At 41.2% G+C, this 18,260-nt stretch overlaps 1 protein-coding gene across 3 annotated transcripts in view; it reads right to left on the bottom strand.

Moving 5' to 3' along the window:
* Positions 1–18,260, bottom strand: part of RANBP3 (RAN binding protein 3) — a 102,373-nt gene that overhangs the window by 21,078 nt on the left and 63,035 nt on the right. For all 3 annotated transcript variants that reach the window (XM_075863467.1, XM_075863457.1, XM_075863476.1), the window contains 3 exons: positions 8,979–9,085; positions 750–872; positions 523–626 (listed from right to left, as the gene is read on the bottom strand). In XM_075863467.1, coding sequence (XP_075719582.1) covers positions 523–626; positions 750–872; positions 8,979–9,085 — 334 coding nt within the window. The remainder of the gene's footprint in view (positions 1–522; positions 627–749; positions 873–8,978; positions 9,086–18,260) is intronic.

The raw sequence follows: 18,260 nt of genomic DNA on the forward strand, positions 1-18,260 counted from the left end.
TGTGGGAGGAAGTGAGTGACGTCACAGCGTGATCTCGCGAGGACACGCTGTGTGTCTGAACTGCCAGAAGCTGGGTGTTAACAAAGAGAAGTGGATGATGCCGATTCGTCAGCATCATCCACTTCTATTCACAACGCCCAGCTAGTAAAAGTAGTAAACACACCCAGATGTACGCACATAATACACGCCCAGTTGTACTTTAACTTTAAACACGCCCAGTTGTACTTTAGAAAGCCTCATTTGCATAAATATAAAAATGGTCATAACTTGGCCAAAAATGCTCGTTACTCTTATCTACATTGCAGCGCCGATCTGCTGCAATAGGAGATAGGGGTTTGATAATCTGGTGACAGACCCTCTTTAAGGCTAATAGGGGCAGATTAACAGGGATTCCCCAACTATTGCCGCAACCTGTTAAAGTGAATCCTGTTTTTTGGTGGGGGAATAATTCAATTCTATTCCATAAAGAACTAACCAGTAAGCATGTAAACATTTATTTTTTCCCCAGACAGATGACCTCACCTGGAGCTAATGTATTGCAGAAAGTAATTAGTCTGTGCTGGAGCATCTGCACTTTGTGGCCCAAGGTTTTCCACATCAAGTGAATCTTTACTTTCCACTCCAAGCTGCAATATTATGAACATAGTTAAAAACTGAACAATACTACTGGTAAGGGGTACTCAAAAGGGGAATAAAAAAAAAAAAGAAATGTGTGAGCAAATTTTTATCATTTGAAATTAAAACTTTACCTTTACTCGGTCACGAAGATTCTGACCAAATACAAAGGTTTGTTGAGAACTCTGTTCTACCCTCTCGGAGCTCTCAAGAACATCGAATTTACTAGTCGATGACTCCGCTTGAGCATCGCCGGCCTAAGAAAATAAAAAAATTAATAAATTATACATTCTATTTATATACATTTCAGCTAAAGTGACCTAACTTTGTTTGAGATGTACTTGCACATGGATTAAAAAAAAAAAAAAAAAAAAAAAAAGACTGTCTTCATGTTTTACTCTTCTCCTCAGTTGAAGTGTTTAATGCAGACAACTATATCAGCAAACATAACAAATAATAACATGCTAATGTTCACAGTAGTAATGTATGCCAGGCAGGTTCAGAAAAAGGCAACAGATGGAGAAAACCTAAATAAATGCATAGACTTTTGTGGTTAAATCCAAGCTATGATATGAAAGATCTGTACTAAAAAGTTACTATTTGCCTATAGAGCTAATTTTAAGAGACCAGCACAGCTTGAAGTCAGTTACCGATGCAGCATTGTTAGCTGATATATAGTGACTACTTTAAAGAGGCTCTGTCACCAGATTTTGCAACCCCTATCTCCTATTGCAGCAGATCGGCGCTGCAATGTAGATAAGAGTAAAGTGTTGTTTTTTTTTTTAAAACGAGCATTTTTGGCCAAGTTATGACCATTTTTATATTTATGCAAATGAGGCTTTCTAAAGTACAACTGGGCGTGTTTAAAGTTAAAGTACAACTGGGCGTGTATTGTGTGTGTACATCTGGGCGTTTTTACTTCTTTTACTAGCTGGGCGTTGTGAATAGAAGTGGATGATGCTGACGAATCGGCATCATCCACTTCTCTTCGTTACCACCCAGCTTCTGGCAGTTCAGACACACAGCGTGTCCTCGCGAGATCACGCTGTGACGTCACTCACTTCCTCCCACAGGAACTTGATCGCGTCGGACGAGCGAGGACACGCTGTGTGTCTGAACTGCCAGAAGCTGGGTGGTAACGAAGAGAAGTGGATGATGCCGATTCGTCAGCATCATCCACTTCTATTCACAACGCCCAGCTAGTAAAAGAAGTAAAAACGCCCAGATGTACACACACAATACACGCCCAGTTGTACTTTAACTTTAAACACGCCCAGTTGTACTTTAGAAAGCCTCATTTGCATAAATATAAAAATGGTCATAACTTGGCCAAAAATGCTCGTTTTTTAAAAAAAACAAAAAAACGTTACTGTATCTACATTGCAGCGCCGATCTGCTGCAATAGGAGATAGGGGTTGCAAAATCTGGTGACAGAGTCTCTTTAAATCCCTTTGCTATAGTACCTCTCCTGGTGATCAAATAGAATGTCAGAACTATAGATATACCGTAAGAAGTAACAGTAGGAAATAGGGATGTCACGATACCAAAATTTGGACTTCGATACCGATACTTCGTTTAGTATTGCGATACCAATTTCGATACTTTGCCAACAGTAATAATAAAAAAAAAAATGTCTTCCGTTTTCTGATGTGAGGCGCGACGTGTGATGAATTTTGAATGCGCCTCACATTAATAGTAATTAATCCCATCATGTTTCTCAGTCATAATGGGTTAATGTGCGAGGTACATGATGGGGTTAATTACTATTAATGTGAGGAACATGGAGGTTAAATTCATCGCACCTCGCGCCTCACATTAATAAGTGAATGAAAGTCGTGTTTATTTCATTTTTTTACAGCGTACACCTCATAAATGATGCAAAAAAATTGTTGTGCGCGCCATTACTGAATGTGTGAATATTTTATGTGTTGAGACTTATTTTAATGTTTATTGTAAAAAAGGTGAATGTGTATTTTTTTTAAATTTAACAATACTTTGTTTTTACTTTATTTTTAAACTTTAATGTACTGACATATATCAGATATGTGCCAGTATATTAGCCTGTGGACAGAAAGCACACAGGCAGTTGTTAGGACATACTTGGGTATGTCCTAACAACATGAAATATGGTAAGACAGCCCTGGGGTCCGTCAATAGACCCTGGGCTGTCTGCCCACATATGGCATGTCCCTCGATCACGTCACAGGAATTCCCTGTGACGCGATCCAGGGACATCCCTTCTCATTTTCTCCTGAATGCTGCAGTCAGCTGTGATCGCAGCATTCATGGGAATAACGGCGGAGATGAGAGGTTTCTCTGATCTCCGCCGTTATAGAGCGGGGCTGAGGCTGTGTAATACAACCATTGCCCCGCTCCTGACAGGAAGTGCGCACGCGGTCAGCATGAGGTGATGCGGCCGGCGCTGCACTAATGAGCGGCGGTTCAGGCACTGAAGACAGAACATGGGGGTGTTTTGTAGTGCGCCCGCCATGTTCTGTCTTCAGCGGCAGCCGCATCATCCTGACCCCGCGGCACTTGTTATCAGGACTCCGGAGCGGAGCAATGGCTGTATTACACAGCCGCAGCCCCGCTCTCATACATTCATGTATTACTATACTGAGCTGTGCAGCGAAGTATCGAAATACAGGAAATAGCGGTATCGAACCGTTTAGGGATGCAGAGTATCGAAACAGTATCGAAGTTTCGATGCATCGTGCATCCCTAGTAGGAAAAAACAAAAAGCAGGAGAGTGTAACTGTGTATAGCAAGTTTGTATGCTATGGAGTTTGGTAGACAAGCACTATGGGCACTGTACTGGCACTAGTCTATTTCCGGTTTACCAACTAGCAAATTGCTTGGTGTAGGGGACCAAAATAACAATATTTAAAACGACTAACATCTTCAATATTTATAGAATATTCGCAGGATATGACAAAGTGTTTCATAAGTTTGGGTCGCTGATAGGCGTCCGATGCGAAACCTGATTTACACCGGCTTTTTTCCATAAGTGAATCGACAGGTAGCCACATTTGAGTACATAAAATGATGATTCACAGTGCTTTATTTGGGAAAAGCGGCTGGCATAAATTGGAGGTCACGGGACCCAATTTTATAGCCGAGGGTCCTAGAAGTGGGTCTCACACCGATTAGGCATTGAACACAACATGGATATGCCATAAACGTTCAAGATGGAAATACTGCTTAATTATTACCTCCAGGTGTGGGATTGTGATATTAATGAAATAAAATGAAAAAAATGTTCAAAACACATTATCATAGGTCTGGTCAAATCTTAAAAAGAGAACTGTTCAGAAATAATCGTTAAAAAGCTTCACCAAACCCCCATTATAATAGGAAGAAGCTGGGAATGCTTGAGGGGAAAATAGAATACAGGCTCGGTTTTCGTCTGTCAGGGCGGAACTGGTTTGTCATATGAACAGAACAATGAAAAACCAGAGCCACTGAATCCGACGGAAATCAATGGTGACCGACGGAACCATTGACCGTATACAGTCTAGGGATGCACGATGCATCGAAACTTCGATACGGTTTCGATACCATGCACCCCCCAAACTGTTCGATACCGTTATTTCATGTATTTTGATAGTAAGCTGGGCATGTTTTACTTTTTGACCAAGTGGGCGTTGTAAAGAGAAGTTTAGGACGCTGACCAATCAGCGTCATACACTTCTCTCCATTCATTTACACAGCACATAGTGATCTAGCTAGATCACTATGTGAAGTCACTTAGGGTATGTTAACACGGCCGGAAACGCCTGAAAAATCGGAAGCAGAGCGCCTCCCAACATCTGCTTATTGATTTCAATGGGAAAAACGGCGTCCTGTTCCGATGGGCCGTTTTGAAAAACTGCCGCGAAAAAGAAGTGTAGAACACTTCTTGGGATGTTTTTGGAGCTTTTTTCATTGACTATAGAAAAAAAAACTCCAAAAACGGCCGTAAAAAACGCAGCGCAAGGCTTAAAAAACGTCTGAAAATCAGGAGCTGTTTTCACTTGAAAACAGCTCCGTATTTTCAGACGTTTTTGACTCAGCGTGTGAACATACCCGTACTCACATATTAACGTTACTGAAGTGTCCCAACAGTGAATAAACATCACTACCAGCCAAAACGTGACGTCCATTCAGAATCCTGACACTTCGGTAACGTCAATATGTGAGTAAGTGACTGCACAGTGATCTAGCTAGATCACTATGTGCTGTGTAAATGAATGGAGAGGTGTATGACGCTGATTGGTCAGCGTCCTAAACGTCTCTCCACAACGCCCACTTGTTCAAAAAGTAAAACACGCCCAGTTGTCCATTGAGAAACTCATTAGCATAAAGCTAATATCGGTCATAACTCCGTCAAAAACGATCGATTTTCTAAATAAAAAACACTGCTGTGATCTACATTACAGAGCCGATCACATCATGTACAATATAGGCCACTTATAATGTGGTGACAGAGCCTCTTTAAATAATAATAATAAAAAATACACATAAACCTTTTTTACAATAAACATTAAAATACGTCTCAACACATAAAATATACACATTCGGTATTGGCATGGCCGTAATAACCTGCACAACAATTTTTTATGCGCCATTTATGTGTACGCTGTAAAAAATAAAATAAAAACGGCTTTCTTTCACTTATTGTGAGGCACGAGGTGTGATGATTTTAACATCCATGTGACTCACAGTAATAGTAATTAACCCCATTATAACTGACAAACATGATGGGGTTAATTACTATTAATGTGAGGCACATTCAAAATTCATCACACTAGGTGCCTCACATCAGAAAACGGAAGAATTTTTTTTTTTTATTACTGTTGGCAAAGTATCGTTTTGGTATCGAAATCGCAATACTACACGAAGCAACGGTATCGAAGTCCAAATTCTGGTATCGGGACATCCCTAATTCAGTCATGGTGTCAGTCGTTTTTGCCAAACAAAATAGCGCAGAGTCTCGGACGCAGATTTAAACAGTAATTTTGATGATAGAAATCACTGTTGGCACGGAGTGGCTATGAAACTACTGTCCCATGATGCCAGGCCTTGCCTGCATCACAGTGGAATGTGTTGTCTGACCACAGATCTTCTAGAAGAAGCTAGTTAAATAGACCGTTTCAAATTGTAAGAAGGACACTGGAGATGTAATTTAAGGCATAGCGATTGCTATGGGAGGCTACATACTGTGTCAACAGTTGGCAGCATATTAACCCCTTCCCGCAAAATTACGCACACTTACGTGATGGGCGCTAATGTGTTAGCGCTTCCCGACATAACTGTACGTGATGGAGCTGGCTCAGCTGTATATTACAGCCGACACCCCGCTGTAACGGCCAGGACCGGAGGTAGCCTCCGATCCGGCCGATTAATCCCTCAGATGCAGCGATCAAAAGCGATTGCTGCATCTAGGTGGTTTCTAGCCCGTCGGCAGCCCTGAGACGTAGTCTCGTGGATTCCGATTGTTGCCATGGTAACCGGAGGACTAAATGACCTCTGGTCTGCTAAATACGGAAGCCTTTTATGTCACGCCCAGAAGCGGTGCCTGCGCCATTAGCCACGGGTGTCAGCTGTTTGTCACAGCTGACATCCTGCTGTAACAGCCAGGACCAGAGCTAGGCTCCGATCCAGCCGATTAACCCCTTAGACGCAGCAATCAAATTCGATTGCTGCACCTAGGTGGTTAGATCGCACCGGATGGTTGCTAATGGCAACGACCTGCACCCGTGGGGGTGCCGATGGTGGATGTGGCAACCGGAGGCCTAACAATGGCCTCCTAGTACAAAAGTCTATTAGGCCCTGCCAGTAGGCGAAGCCTAATAGGCTTGCGGTCCGTGAATAGCTGACAGCTCTAATACACTGCACTATGTAGGTAGTGCAGTTTATTAGAATAGCGATCAGGGCTTCATGCCTTCAAATCCTATGGTAGGACCAAAAAAAAAAGGTAAAAAACAAAAAAGTCTTTTATTATTCTAGGAAAAATGGAAAGCACCAAAAAGACAAAAACAAAATACACATATTTGGTATCACCACGTCAGTAACGACCCGAACTATAAAAATATAACCCAAACAGTGAACACCGTGAAAAAATAAAATAAAAACAAATCCAGAATAAAGTGATCTAAAAGTCGCATGTACCCCAAAATGACCGTATTTTTCGGACTATAAGACGCAGTTTTTAGCAAGAATAAATCTTGGTAAAAAGTCCCTGCGTCTTACAGTCGGCAGTCAAGGGACCCGACAGCGCCGGGCCCCCTGACTGCTTCTCACTTAACCCCTTCCTGACCCATGATGTGGCGGCACATCATGGAGCGGGGAGGGGATGATGTGTGGAGCGGGGAGGGGATGATGTGTGGAGCGGAGGGGATGATGTGTGGAGCGGAGGGGATGATGTGTGGAGCGGAGCGGGCTCACGGGCTGAGCCTGCTCCATACACTGCAGATGTCCGCTGTGTTTTACAGTGGACACGCTGCTTTAATGGCCAGTAACAGCGATGGCACTGTTCCTGGCCATTTAACAAGTTAAATGCCGCGGTCAATAAAGACAGCAGCATTTATAGGGGTCTTCCCATAAAGGACATTTTTGACATATCCACAGGATATGTCATAAATGTCAGATAGATGCGGGTCCCACCTCTGGGACCCGCACCTTTCTCTAGAACGGGGCCCCCTAAACGCCGTTCTATCTTACCCTGCTCTGCTGTCTCCCAGCCACTTCCTGGTTACATAGTAGAGTTACGAAAGCAGCGTAACTCGCTGAGCTACGTTATTTCCGTAACGCTCATAGAACTGAATAGTAGTTACGGAAACAACGTAGCATGCTACGCTGCTTCTGTAACGGCCATTCACTACTAAGGGAGTTACGGAAACAGCGTAGCTCAGCGAGTTACGCGGTTTCCGTAACTCATCCATGTATTGCAGTGTATAGTACCAGCGATCTAATGATCGCTGGTTCAAGTCCCCTAGGTGAACTAATAAAACGTGTAAAAAAACTAAATAAAAAGCTATCTAAATTTTCTTTAAAAGAAGTAAAAAAACAAAAAAAAACAAAACCCTTTTCACATTTTTTCCCCAAGCACAATGTAAAAATAAATAAAATTGGTATCGCTGCGCCTGCAAAAGTCAGAAACGATTACAATATAGCATTATTTGACTCACACAGTGAGTTTAAGTAAATTTAAAACCACAGAATGGTCTTTTGGTCACCATAGCACTAAAAAGAATGAAATAAAAAGTGCTAAAAAAATAATAAAATCGTATGTACCAAAAAAATGGTGCTAATAAGAACTACAGCTCGTCCTGCAAGAAACTAAGCCCTATATAAACCTGGGTGGGTCTTATAGTCAGGTGCGTCTTCTAGTCCGAAAAATACGGTATACCATTAAAAACTACAACGCGTCCCGCAAAAAACAAGACCCCACACCGCTTTTTGACGGAAAAATAAAAACGTTAGGGCTCTCAGAATATGGCGACACAAAAAAAAAAATTGAAACAAAAGTGATTATATTGTGCAGACGCTGCAAAACATAAAAAAAACTATATACATATGGTATCGCCGCAATCGAATCGACCCGCAGAAAGTAAATCTGTCGTTTATAGTGCACTGTTAAACGCCGTAAGAATAATAATTAAAAAAAAAACATTGTGGTTTTTGGTCACCCTGCTTGCCAAAAAATTAAAAAAAAAAAATTAAAATAAAATTTCGCATGAACCCCAAAATGGTACTAATGAAAACTACAGATTGTCCCACAAATTACGGAGGTAAACGAGATTTCGTTTCCCTTGCTGGAAATCTCACAGAAAAGAGTCAGAAGTGTCAGGATTCTGAATACACATGACGTCCAGGCTGGAGGTCATGTGTATTCATTATCAGGACACTTGTGTATGTGGCTGCACATCGTTCTAGTAAGAACGCTGTGCTGCTGTGTAAATGAATGTAGAGGCGTGTATGACGCTGACTGGTCACTGATTGGTCAGCGTCATACACGTAAACACGCCCAGTTAAAAACACAATACACGCCCAGTTGGGCATAACGAAAAAAAAAAAACAGTTGTCCATTTCAAACCTCATTTGCATATATATATATATATATATAAAAAAAAAATAGCTCATAACTTGGCCAAAAATGAACGTTTTAAAAAAAAAAAAAAAAAAAACAACAAAACTTTACTGTTATCTACATTGCAGCGCCGATCACATGCAATAGGAGATAGGGATTTGATAATCTGGTGACAGAGCCTCTTTAAAGCAGAACTGTCAAGTTGAACTTGCACAAACATACAAGGAAGGATGTCAATCATTGATTGAGGACAGATTGTTTAACATTACAGATTCACTTTAAGAAAAACTACCTTATCAGAGGTAAGTGTTGGGGCAGATGGGCTTGTGGAAATTGTATTAGTAGATGAACCACATGGTTCAGAGGACACACTGATGCCATTTGTTCCACAACTGATAACTAGGAAACAAAACAGAAAAAAAGATGCAATCAATCTGTGGGGAAAAAAACAGCAACTATACGTTTTTAGTGACATTATAGTTAAGAAGGTTAAAAAAAAAAAAAAGACCCAGATTCCTAAAGTCCAATCTATAATGCTACAGTGTTAATCCAGAGGAAGGCAACCCCCCCCCCACCCCATGAAGTAGTGGTCAACTACCTCATATAAGTGGGAAATTTCCCCTCAGACTCATATACTATAACACAGTTGCTCAGTGGTCCAAAGTCCTGTATTCAGATGAAAGTAAATTTAGCATTTCATTTGGAAATCAAGGTCCCAGAGTCTGGAGGAAGAGTGGAGAGGCGTCAGTTCAAGTGTCTTGCGGTCCAGTGTGAAGTTTCCACAGTCAGTGATGGTTTGGGGAGCCATGTCATCTGCTGGTGTTGGTCCACTGTGTTATATCAGATCCAGAGTCAATGCAGCCGTCTAACAGGACATTTTCGAGCACTTTATGCTTCCCTCTGCTGACAAGCTTTATGAGAAGCGGATTTCATTTTCCAGCAGGACTTGGCACCTGCCCACACTGCCAAAAGTACCAATACCTGGTTTAATAACCACAATATCACTGAGCTTGATTGGTCAGCAAACTCGCCTGACCTAAACCCCATAGAGAATCTATAGGGTATTGTCAAGAGGAAGATGAGACACCAGACCCAACAATGCAGACGAGCTGAAGGTCCATATCAAAGCAACCTGGGCTTCCATAACACCTCAGCAGTGCCACAGGCTGATCGCCTCCATGCCAAGCCGCATTGATGCAGTAATTCATGCAAAAGGAGCCCGACCAAGTATTGCGGGCATATACTGTATATACTTTTCAGTAGGCCAACATTTCGGTATTAAAAATCATTTTTGAAATTGGGCTTATGTAATATTCAAATTTTCTGAGACCCTAAATTTTGGATTTTCATTAGCGGTTAGCCATAATCCTAAACATTAAAAGAAAAAAAAATGCTGGAAATAGATCACTGTGTGTAATGAATCTATAGAAAACGAGTTGCACTTTTTGAATTGAATTACTGAAATAAATTAACTTTTTGATGATATTCCAATTCATTGAGAAGGACCTGCATATATATATATATATATATATATATATATACACACACACGTACGGAAAACGGAAAAAGAATGCCATGTACAAGTCATATAATGGCCAGAAATAGTGATAATCCTCATGTGCACAAATATGAGAGCTTATTCTAAAAAGGTACGCCTTAATTACATTGGTTTCCTTTTTTTTCTAATGTTTTTATTTCTATAAAAAAAAATACAAAAATAAAAAAAGTATATAAAACTTTCACAAAAATTATTGAAGATGCCTTTAAAAATGTCCCATTTACCTTGTCCACTTCATTTTATGGACATTGTCTGAATTTAGGCTGCATTTGTTCACAGTGTTTTGTTTTTCAAGGACAAAAACACTGCATTCAGAGGTTACGTTAACCCCTTAAGGACGCAGCCTAGTTTTGGCCTTAAGGCTCAGAGCTCATTTTTCAAATCTGACATATTTCACTTTATGTGGTAATAACGTCGGAATGCTTAAACCTATCCAAGTGATTCTGAGATTGTTTTCTCGTGACACATTGGGCTTCATGTTCGTGGTAAAATTTGGTCGATATATTCAGTGTTTATTTGTGAAAAATTGCAAAATTTAGAGAAAATTTAGAAAAAAAATAGAATTTTTCTGAATTTAAATGCATCTACTTGTAAAACAGACGGTTATACCACCCACAATAGTTACTAGTTCACATTTCCCATATGTCTACTTCGGATTGCCATCGTTTTTTTGAACATTCTTTTATTTTTCTTGGACATTACAAGGCTTAGAACATAAAACAGCAATTTCTCATATTTTGAAGAAAATTTCAAAAGCCTTTTTTTTAAGGTCCCTGTTCGGTTCTGAAGTGGCTTTGAGGGGCCTATGTATTAGAAACCCCCATAAAACACCCCATTTTAAAAACTAGACCCCTTAAAGTATTCAAAACAGCATTTAGAAGTTTTTTTTAACCCTTTATGCATTTCACAGGAATTAAATCAAAGTGGATGTGAAATTTGCAAATTTCATTTTTCTTGCTGAATTTCAATTTTATTCCATTTTTTTCTGTAACACAGAAGGTTTTACCAGAGAAATACTACTAAATATGTATTGCCCAGATTCTGCAGTTTTTATAAATGTCCCACATGTGGCTCTAGTGCGCTCGTGGACTAAAACACAAGCCCTAGAAGCAAAGAAGCACCTAGTGCATTTTGAGGCCTCTTTTTTTTATTAGAATATATTTTAGGCAGCATGCCAGGTTTGAAGAGGTGTTGAGGTGCCAAAACAGTAGGAATCCCCCAATAGGGACCCCATTTTGGAAACTACACCCCTCAAGGAATTAATTTATGGTTGTTGTTACCATTTTGACCCTACGGTTTTTACTCAGCACGTATTTGAATTGGGCTGTGAAATTAAAAAAATGAATTTTTTCCAATAAAATGTACATTTTTCATCAACATTTCTTATTTTCACAGGGAACAAAATACGTAATTTTGTTGCCCAATTTCTCCTGAATGCAGCAATACCCCACTTGTGGCGATAAACTGCCGTTTGGGCCCATGGGAGGCCTCAGAACAGAAGGAGCGCTGTGTGTTCTTTGGAGTGCAGATTTTGCTGGATTGGTTTTCGGTGCCATGTCGCATTTGCAAAACCCCAGAGGTATCAAAGCAATGGAAACCCACCAGAAGTGACCCCATTTTGGAAACTACACCCCTCAAGGAATTCATTTATTGGTGTTGTGACCATTTAGACCCCACAGTTTCTACACAGAATTTATTTGAATTTGGCTGTAAATTAAATAAAATGTAATTTTTTCCAATAAGATGTAGCTTTGGCTCAAAATGTCTTATTTTCACAAGGAATAAAATACTCCATTTTGTTGCCCAATTTCTCCTGAGTGCAGCAATACCCTATTTGTGGCAATAAACTTCCGTTTGGGCCCATGGGAGAGCCCAGAAGGAAAGGAGCGCTGTGTGTTCTTTGGAGTCCAGATTTGCTGGATTGGTTTTCGGGTGCCATGTGGTATTTGCAGAGCCCCAGAGGTATCAAAGCAATGGAAACCCACCAGAAGTGACCCCATTTTGGAAACTACACTCTTCAAGAAATTCATTTATGGGTGTTGTGACCATTTAGACCCCATAGTTGTTTCACAGAATTTATTTGAAATGGGCTGTGAATTGACAAAAATGTAATTTTTTCCAATGAGATGTCGTTTTGGCTAAAAATTTCTTATTTTCACAAGGAATAAAATACCCCATTTTGTTGCCCAATTTGTCCTGAGTGCGGCAATATCCCAGTTGTGGTGATAAACTGCCGTTTGGGCCCATGGGGAGACGCAAAAGGAAAGGACCACCATTTTGCCTACTGGGGATTTCATGGTGCTAAGTCATGTATGCAGAAGCCCCTGAGGTACCAGTACAGTTGAAACCCCCAAGAAGTGACCCCGTTTTAAAAACTACACCCTTGAGGCATTCATCTAGAGGTGTAGTGAGCATTTTGACCGGAGACATACACCCCATAAACTGTAATGTGGGTTCTCCCGGGTATGGCAATACCCTACATGTGGCTGTTATCAGCTGCCTGGGCACACAGCAGGGATCAGAGGGGAAAGACGAGGGGGATAAGATGTGCGGAGGGCATCGGGGTAAGTAAAACTGGGGTATATTAAAAATAAAGGGATGTGTGATACATTTTAAAACACTCTTTCATACAGAGCCTTCGTTTTTCGGGACACGTGTCACATTGATATATTGTGTCCTCCCTTATCACCCTCTTATAGCAGACGTTTGGGGAACTTTTCGGTATGATGTGCACGACCAGCTTCTTATACCACACCGCATGGCGCTGTAGGGCTTCAGGACTTGATCTGACAAGTCCACCCCTCCCATGTACCTATTGTAGTCCAGGATGCAGTCTGGTTTGGGGGTCTCTGTACTGGTACCTCGTACTGGTACATGGGTACTGGTGTGACATCTATCTTGTCCTTGTACTTGACACACAATATGTTGCTGCTAGATTGTGCCCTGGTCCCACTCCTTCTGAGTGTTTGCCCAAGCAGAGTCTTAGGGAGGCCTCTCAGATTTCTTCTAGCAGTGCCGCATGACTTCTGGAAGCGAGGCACTTGAAGAGCGGGACGCTGGTATAAAAATTATCCAGGTAGAGGTGGTGCTGGGGCTGAATACTGCTGTCCTTCCCTTCATATATCCTAAATTTGTAGGTATACCCTGATGCCCTCTCGCACAGCTTATACATCTTCACGCCATACCTTGCCCTCTTACTCGGCAGGTACTGGCGGAATAGAAGCCTCCGTTTAAAATGTACCAGGTACTCATCAATAGAAATACACGTCTCGGTGGTGTATGCTTGGGAAAACCGGGCACCGAAACGGTCTAATAGGGGTCTCAGTTTATACAAACGGTTAAAACTGGGGTCATCTCGGGGTGGGCACGGCTCATTATCAGTATAATGTAAGAAGCGAAGTATTGCCTCATTTATTTATTTTTTTAGGTTACAGTTCAGTTCTGAAGTTGCTTTGAGGGGCCCATATATTAGAAACCCCTATCAAACACCCCATTTTAGAAACTAGACCCCTCAAAGTATTCACAACAACATTTAGAAAGTTTATGAACCCTTTAGGTGTTTCACAGGAATTTAGAGCAAAGTAGAGGTGAAATTTACATTTTTTTTTGTCAGAAAATCCTCTTTATACCATTTTTTTTATAACACAAAAGGATTTATCAGTGAAACGCAACTCAATACTTATTGCCCAGATTCTGCAGTTTTGAGAAATATCCCACATGTGGCCCTCGGGCGGTAATGGACTGAAGCGCCGGCCTCCGAAGCAAAGGAGCACCTAGTGGATTTTGAAGCCTCTTTTTTATTAGGCACCATGTCCGGTTTGAAGAGGTCTTGTGGTGCCAAAACATTGGGAACCCCCCAAAAGTGACCCCAATTTGGAAACTAGACCCCTTTAGGAATCCATTGTAGTTTTCTTGGGGTGCATGCGGCTTTTTGATCAGTTTTTATTCTGTTTTTATGTGGCGCGGTGACTAAAAAACCGCAATTCTACTATTGTTTTTTATTCTATTTTTTTTACAGCGTTCACGGTGCGCTATAAATGACACATTCACTTTATTCTGCGGGGCGATACGATTACGGCGATACCAGATGTTTATAGTTTTTTTATGTCTTATGGCGTTTGCACAATAAAATACTTGTAATAAATCATTTACTTTTTTGTGTTACCTTATTCTAAGAGCCATAAAGTTTTTATTTTTCCTTCAAAAAAGCTGTGCGAGGACTTATTTTTTGCGTAACGAACTGTATTTTCCATCAGTAACATTTTTAGGTACATGTGACTTTTTGATCTCTTTTTATTCCATTTTTTGGGAGGTGAAGTGACCAAAAAATAGTGATTCTGGTACGGTTTATTATTTTACGGCATTCACCGCGCGGGATAAATAACGAAATAATTTTGTAGTTCAGGCCGTTACGGACGCGGCGATACCAATTATGTATAGTTTGTTTATTTATTTATTTTTATTAATAATAAATGACTGAAAAGGGGGGATTTTTACTTTTAAAACTTTTATTTTCTTATTTTTACACAACTTTTTTTTACTTTGTCCCACTAGAGGACTTGAGGGCAGGAGGCCCTGATCGCTATTCTAATACACTGCACTACATGCGTAGTGCAGTGTATTAGAACTGTCAGCTACTTACTGACAGCAAGCATAGTGGATCCCGACTCTGTCAGGACCCACTAGGCTTCCGTCGATGGCATAGCCGGACGCCATTTTTTGGTGTCCGGTTGCCATAGTCACCATCGCCGGCCGCTATCGTGTAGCAGGCCGGCGATGGCGGATTAACCCCTAAGAAGCCGCGATCGCTATTGAACGTGGCTTCTGAGGGGTTAAATCTGCGGGGACCACCGCGATCGGTCCCTGCACATTGAGCTGTGATAGCCTGCTGTAGGAAACAGCAGCTATCACAGCTCATGAACGCGCCCCGCGCGAACGGCGCCGTGTTTACTCCATGACATACTATTATGTCATGGAGCGCGAACGATGCACTTACCATGACATAATAGTATGTCCTGGAGCGTTAAGGGGTTAAGGACGCAGCCTAGTTTGGGCCTTAAGGCTCAGAGCCCATTTTTTAAATCTGACATATTTCACTTTATGTGGTAATAACGTCGGAATGTTTAAACCTATCCAAGTGATTCTGAGATTATTTTCTCGTGAGACATTGGGCTTTATGTTAATGGTAAAATTTGGTCGATATATTCAGTGTTTATTTGTGAAAAATTGCAAAATTTAGAGAAAATTTTCAAAAAATAGCATTTTTCCCGAACTTAAATGCATGTGCTTGTAAAACAGATGGTTATACCAGCCAAAATAGGTACTAGTTCACATTTCCCATATGTCTACTTTAGATCTGCATAGTTTTTAGAGCATGTTTTTATTTTTCTTGGACGTTACAAGGCTTAGAACATAAACTGCAATTTCTCATATTTTTAAGAAAATTTCAAAAGCCTTTTTTTTTAAGGTACCTGTTCAGTTCTGAAGGGGCTTTGAGGGGCCTATGTATTAGAACCCCCATAAAACACCCCATTTTAAAAACTAGACCCCTCAAAGTATTCAAAATAGCATTTAGAAAGTTTTTTAACCCTTCACATTTTCACAGGAATTAAAGCAAAGTGGAGGTGAAATTTGCAAATTTCATTTTTCTTGCTGAATTTCAATTTTATTCAATTTTTTTTCTGTAACACAGAAGGTTTTCCAAGAGAAACACTACTAAATATGTATTGTCCAGATTCTTCAGTTTTTAGAAATGTTCCACGTGTCTCTAGTGCGCTCGTGGACTAAAACACAAGCCCTAGAAGCAAAGAAGCACCTAGTACATTTTGGTGCTTCTTTTTTATTAGCATATATTTTAGGCAGCATGCCAGGTTTGGAGAGGTGTTGAGGTGCCAAAACAGTAGGAATCCCCCAAAACTGACCCCATTTTGGAAACTGCACCCCTCAAGGAATTCATTTATGGTTATTGTTACCATTTTGACCCCGTAGTTTTTTCACAGCGCGTATTTGAATTGGGCTGTGAAATTAAAAGAATGACAATTTTTCCAATAAGATGTCATTTTTGATCAGAATTTCTTATTTTCACAGGGAACAAAATGCCTCATTTTGTTGCCCAATTTGTCCTGAGTGCGGCAATACCCTATTTATGGTGATATACTGCCGTTTGGGCCCATGGGAGGGATCAGAAGAAAAGGAGCGCTATGTGTTCTTTGGAGCCCAGATTTTGCTGGATTGGTTTTCAGGTGCCATGTTGCATTTGCAGAGCCCCAGAGGTATCAAAGCAATGGAAAACCACCACAAGTCACCCCATTTTGGAAACTACACCCCTCAAGGAATTTATTTATGGGTGTTGTGACCATTTAGACCCCACAGTTTTTTCACAGAATTTTTTTTAATTGGGCTGTGAATTAATTTTTTTTTAATTTTTCCAATAAGAGGTAGTTTTGGCTCAAAATGTCTTATTTTCACAAGGAATAAAATACCCCATTTTGTTGCCCAATTTGTCCTGAGTGCGGAAATACCCCATTTGTGGTGATAAACTGCCGTTTGGGCCCATGGGAGGGCTCAGAAGGAAAGGACCACCATGTGGCCTACTGGGAATTTTCTGGTGCTAAGTCATGTGTGCAGAAGCCACTGAGGTATCAGTACAGTTGAAACCCCAGAGAAGTGACCCCGTTTTAAAAACTACACCCCTTAAGGAATTCATCCAGAGGTGTAGTGAGCATTTTGACCCCACAGGTATTGTGTAAAAGATAATGCGCAGCAGTTGGTGCAGAGTGAAATTTGCAATTTTCTATACATATATGCCAGTTCAGTGTCCGATATAGTGTGCCCAGCATGCGCCACCGGAGATATACACCTCATAAACTGTAATGTTGGTTCTCCCGGGTACGGCAATACCCTACATGTGGCTGTTATCAGCTGCCTGGGCACGCAGCAGGGCTCAGAGGGGAAAGATGAGGAGGGGTAAGCTGTGCGAAGTGGATCAGAGCGAGTAAAATTGGGGTAAATTATAAACCAAGGGATGTATGATAAATTTTAAAACACTCTTTCATACAGAGCTCTGCTTTTTCGGGACACGGGTCACATTGATATATTGTGTCATCCCTTATCCCCCTCTTATAGCAGACTTTGCACCTCTTTTGACTTTTTCCCTTCTTGCCAGTTTGGGGAACTTCTCCTAAAAAGTGTTGCCCTGGTACGATGCGTGTGGCCTCGCTTCCAGAAGTACTGTAGGGCTTCAGGACTTGATCTGACAAGTCCACCCCTCCCATGTACCTATTGTAGTCCAGGATGCAGTCTGGTTTAGGGGTCTCTGTACTGGTACCTCGTACAGGTACATGGGTACTGGTGGGACATCTCTCTTGTCTTGTACGTGACACACAATATGTTGCTGCTAGAATGTGCCCAGCTCTCACCCCTTCTTGTTTGCCCAAGCAGAGTCTTAGGGAGGCCTCTCAGATTTCTTCTAGCAGTGCCGCATGCCTTCTGGAAGCGAGGCAGTTGAAGAGTGGGACGCTGGTATAAAAATTATCCAGGTAGAGGTGGTAACCCTAGTCCAGCAGTGGGTGCACCAAATCCCACACAATTTTTGTATTAACTCCCAGTAAGGGGGGGCATTCTGGGGGCTGAATACTTGTGTCCTTTCCTTCATATATCCTAAATTTGTAGGTATACCCTGATGCACTCTCGCACAGCTTATACATCTTCACACTATACCTTGCCCTCTTACCCGGCAGGTACTGGCGGAATTGAACCCTCTCTTTAAAATGTACCAGGGACTCATCAATAGAAATACACTTCTCGGGGGTGTATGCTTGGGAAAACCGGGCACTGAAACGGTCTAATAGGGGTCTCCTTTATACAAACGGTCAAAACTGGGGTAATCTCGGGGTGGGCACGGCTCATTATCAGTATAATGTAAGAAGCGAAGTATTGCCTCATTTTTATTTTATTTTTTAGTTTCCAGCTCAGTTCTGAAGTTGCTTTGAGGGGCCCATATATTAGAAACCCCTA

This window comes from Rhinoderma darwinii, chromosome 1, assembly GCF_050947455.1.
Source record: "Rhinoderma darwinii isolate aRhiDar2 chromosome 1, aRhiDar2.hap1, whole genome shotgun sequence".
In the NCBI taxonomy this organism is placed as follows: Eukaryota; Metazoa; Chordata; class Amphibia; order Anura; family Rhinodermatidae; genus Rhinoderma; species Rhinoderma darwinii.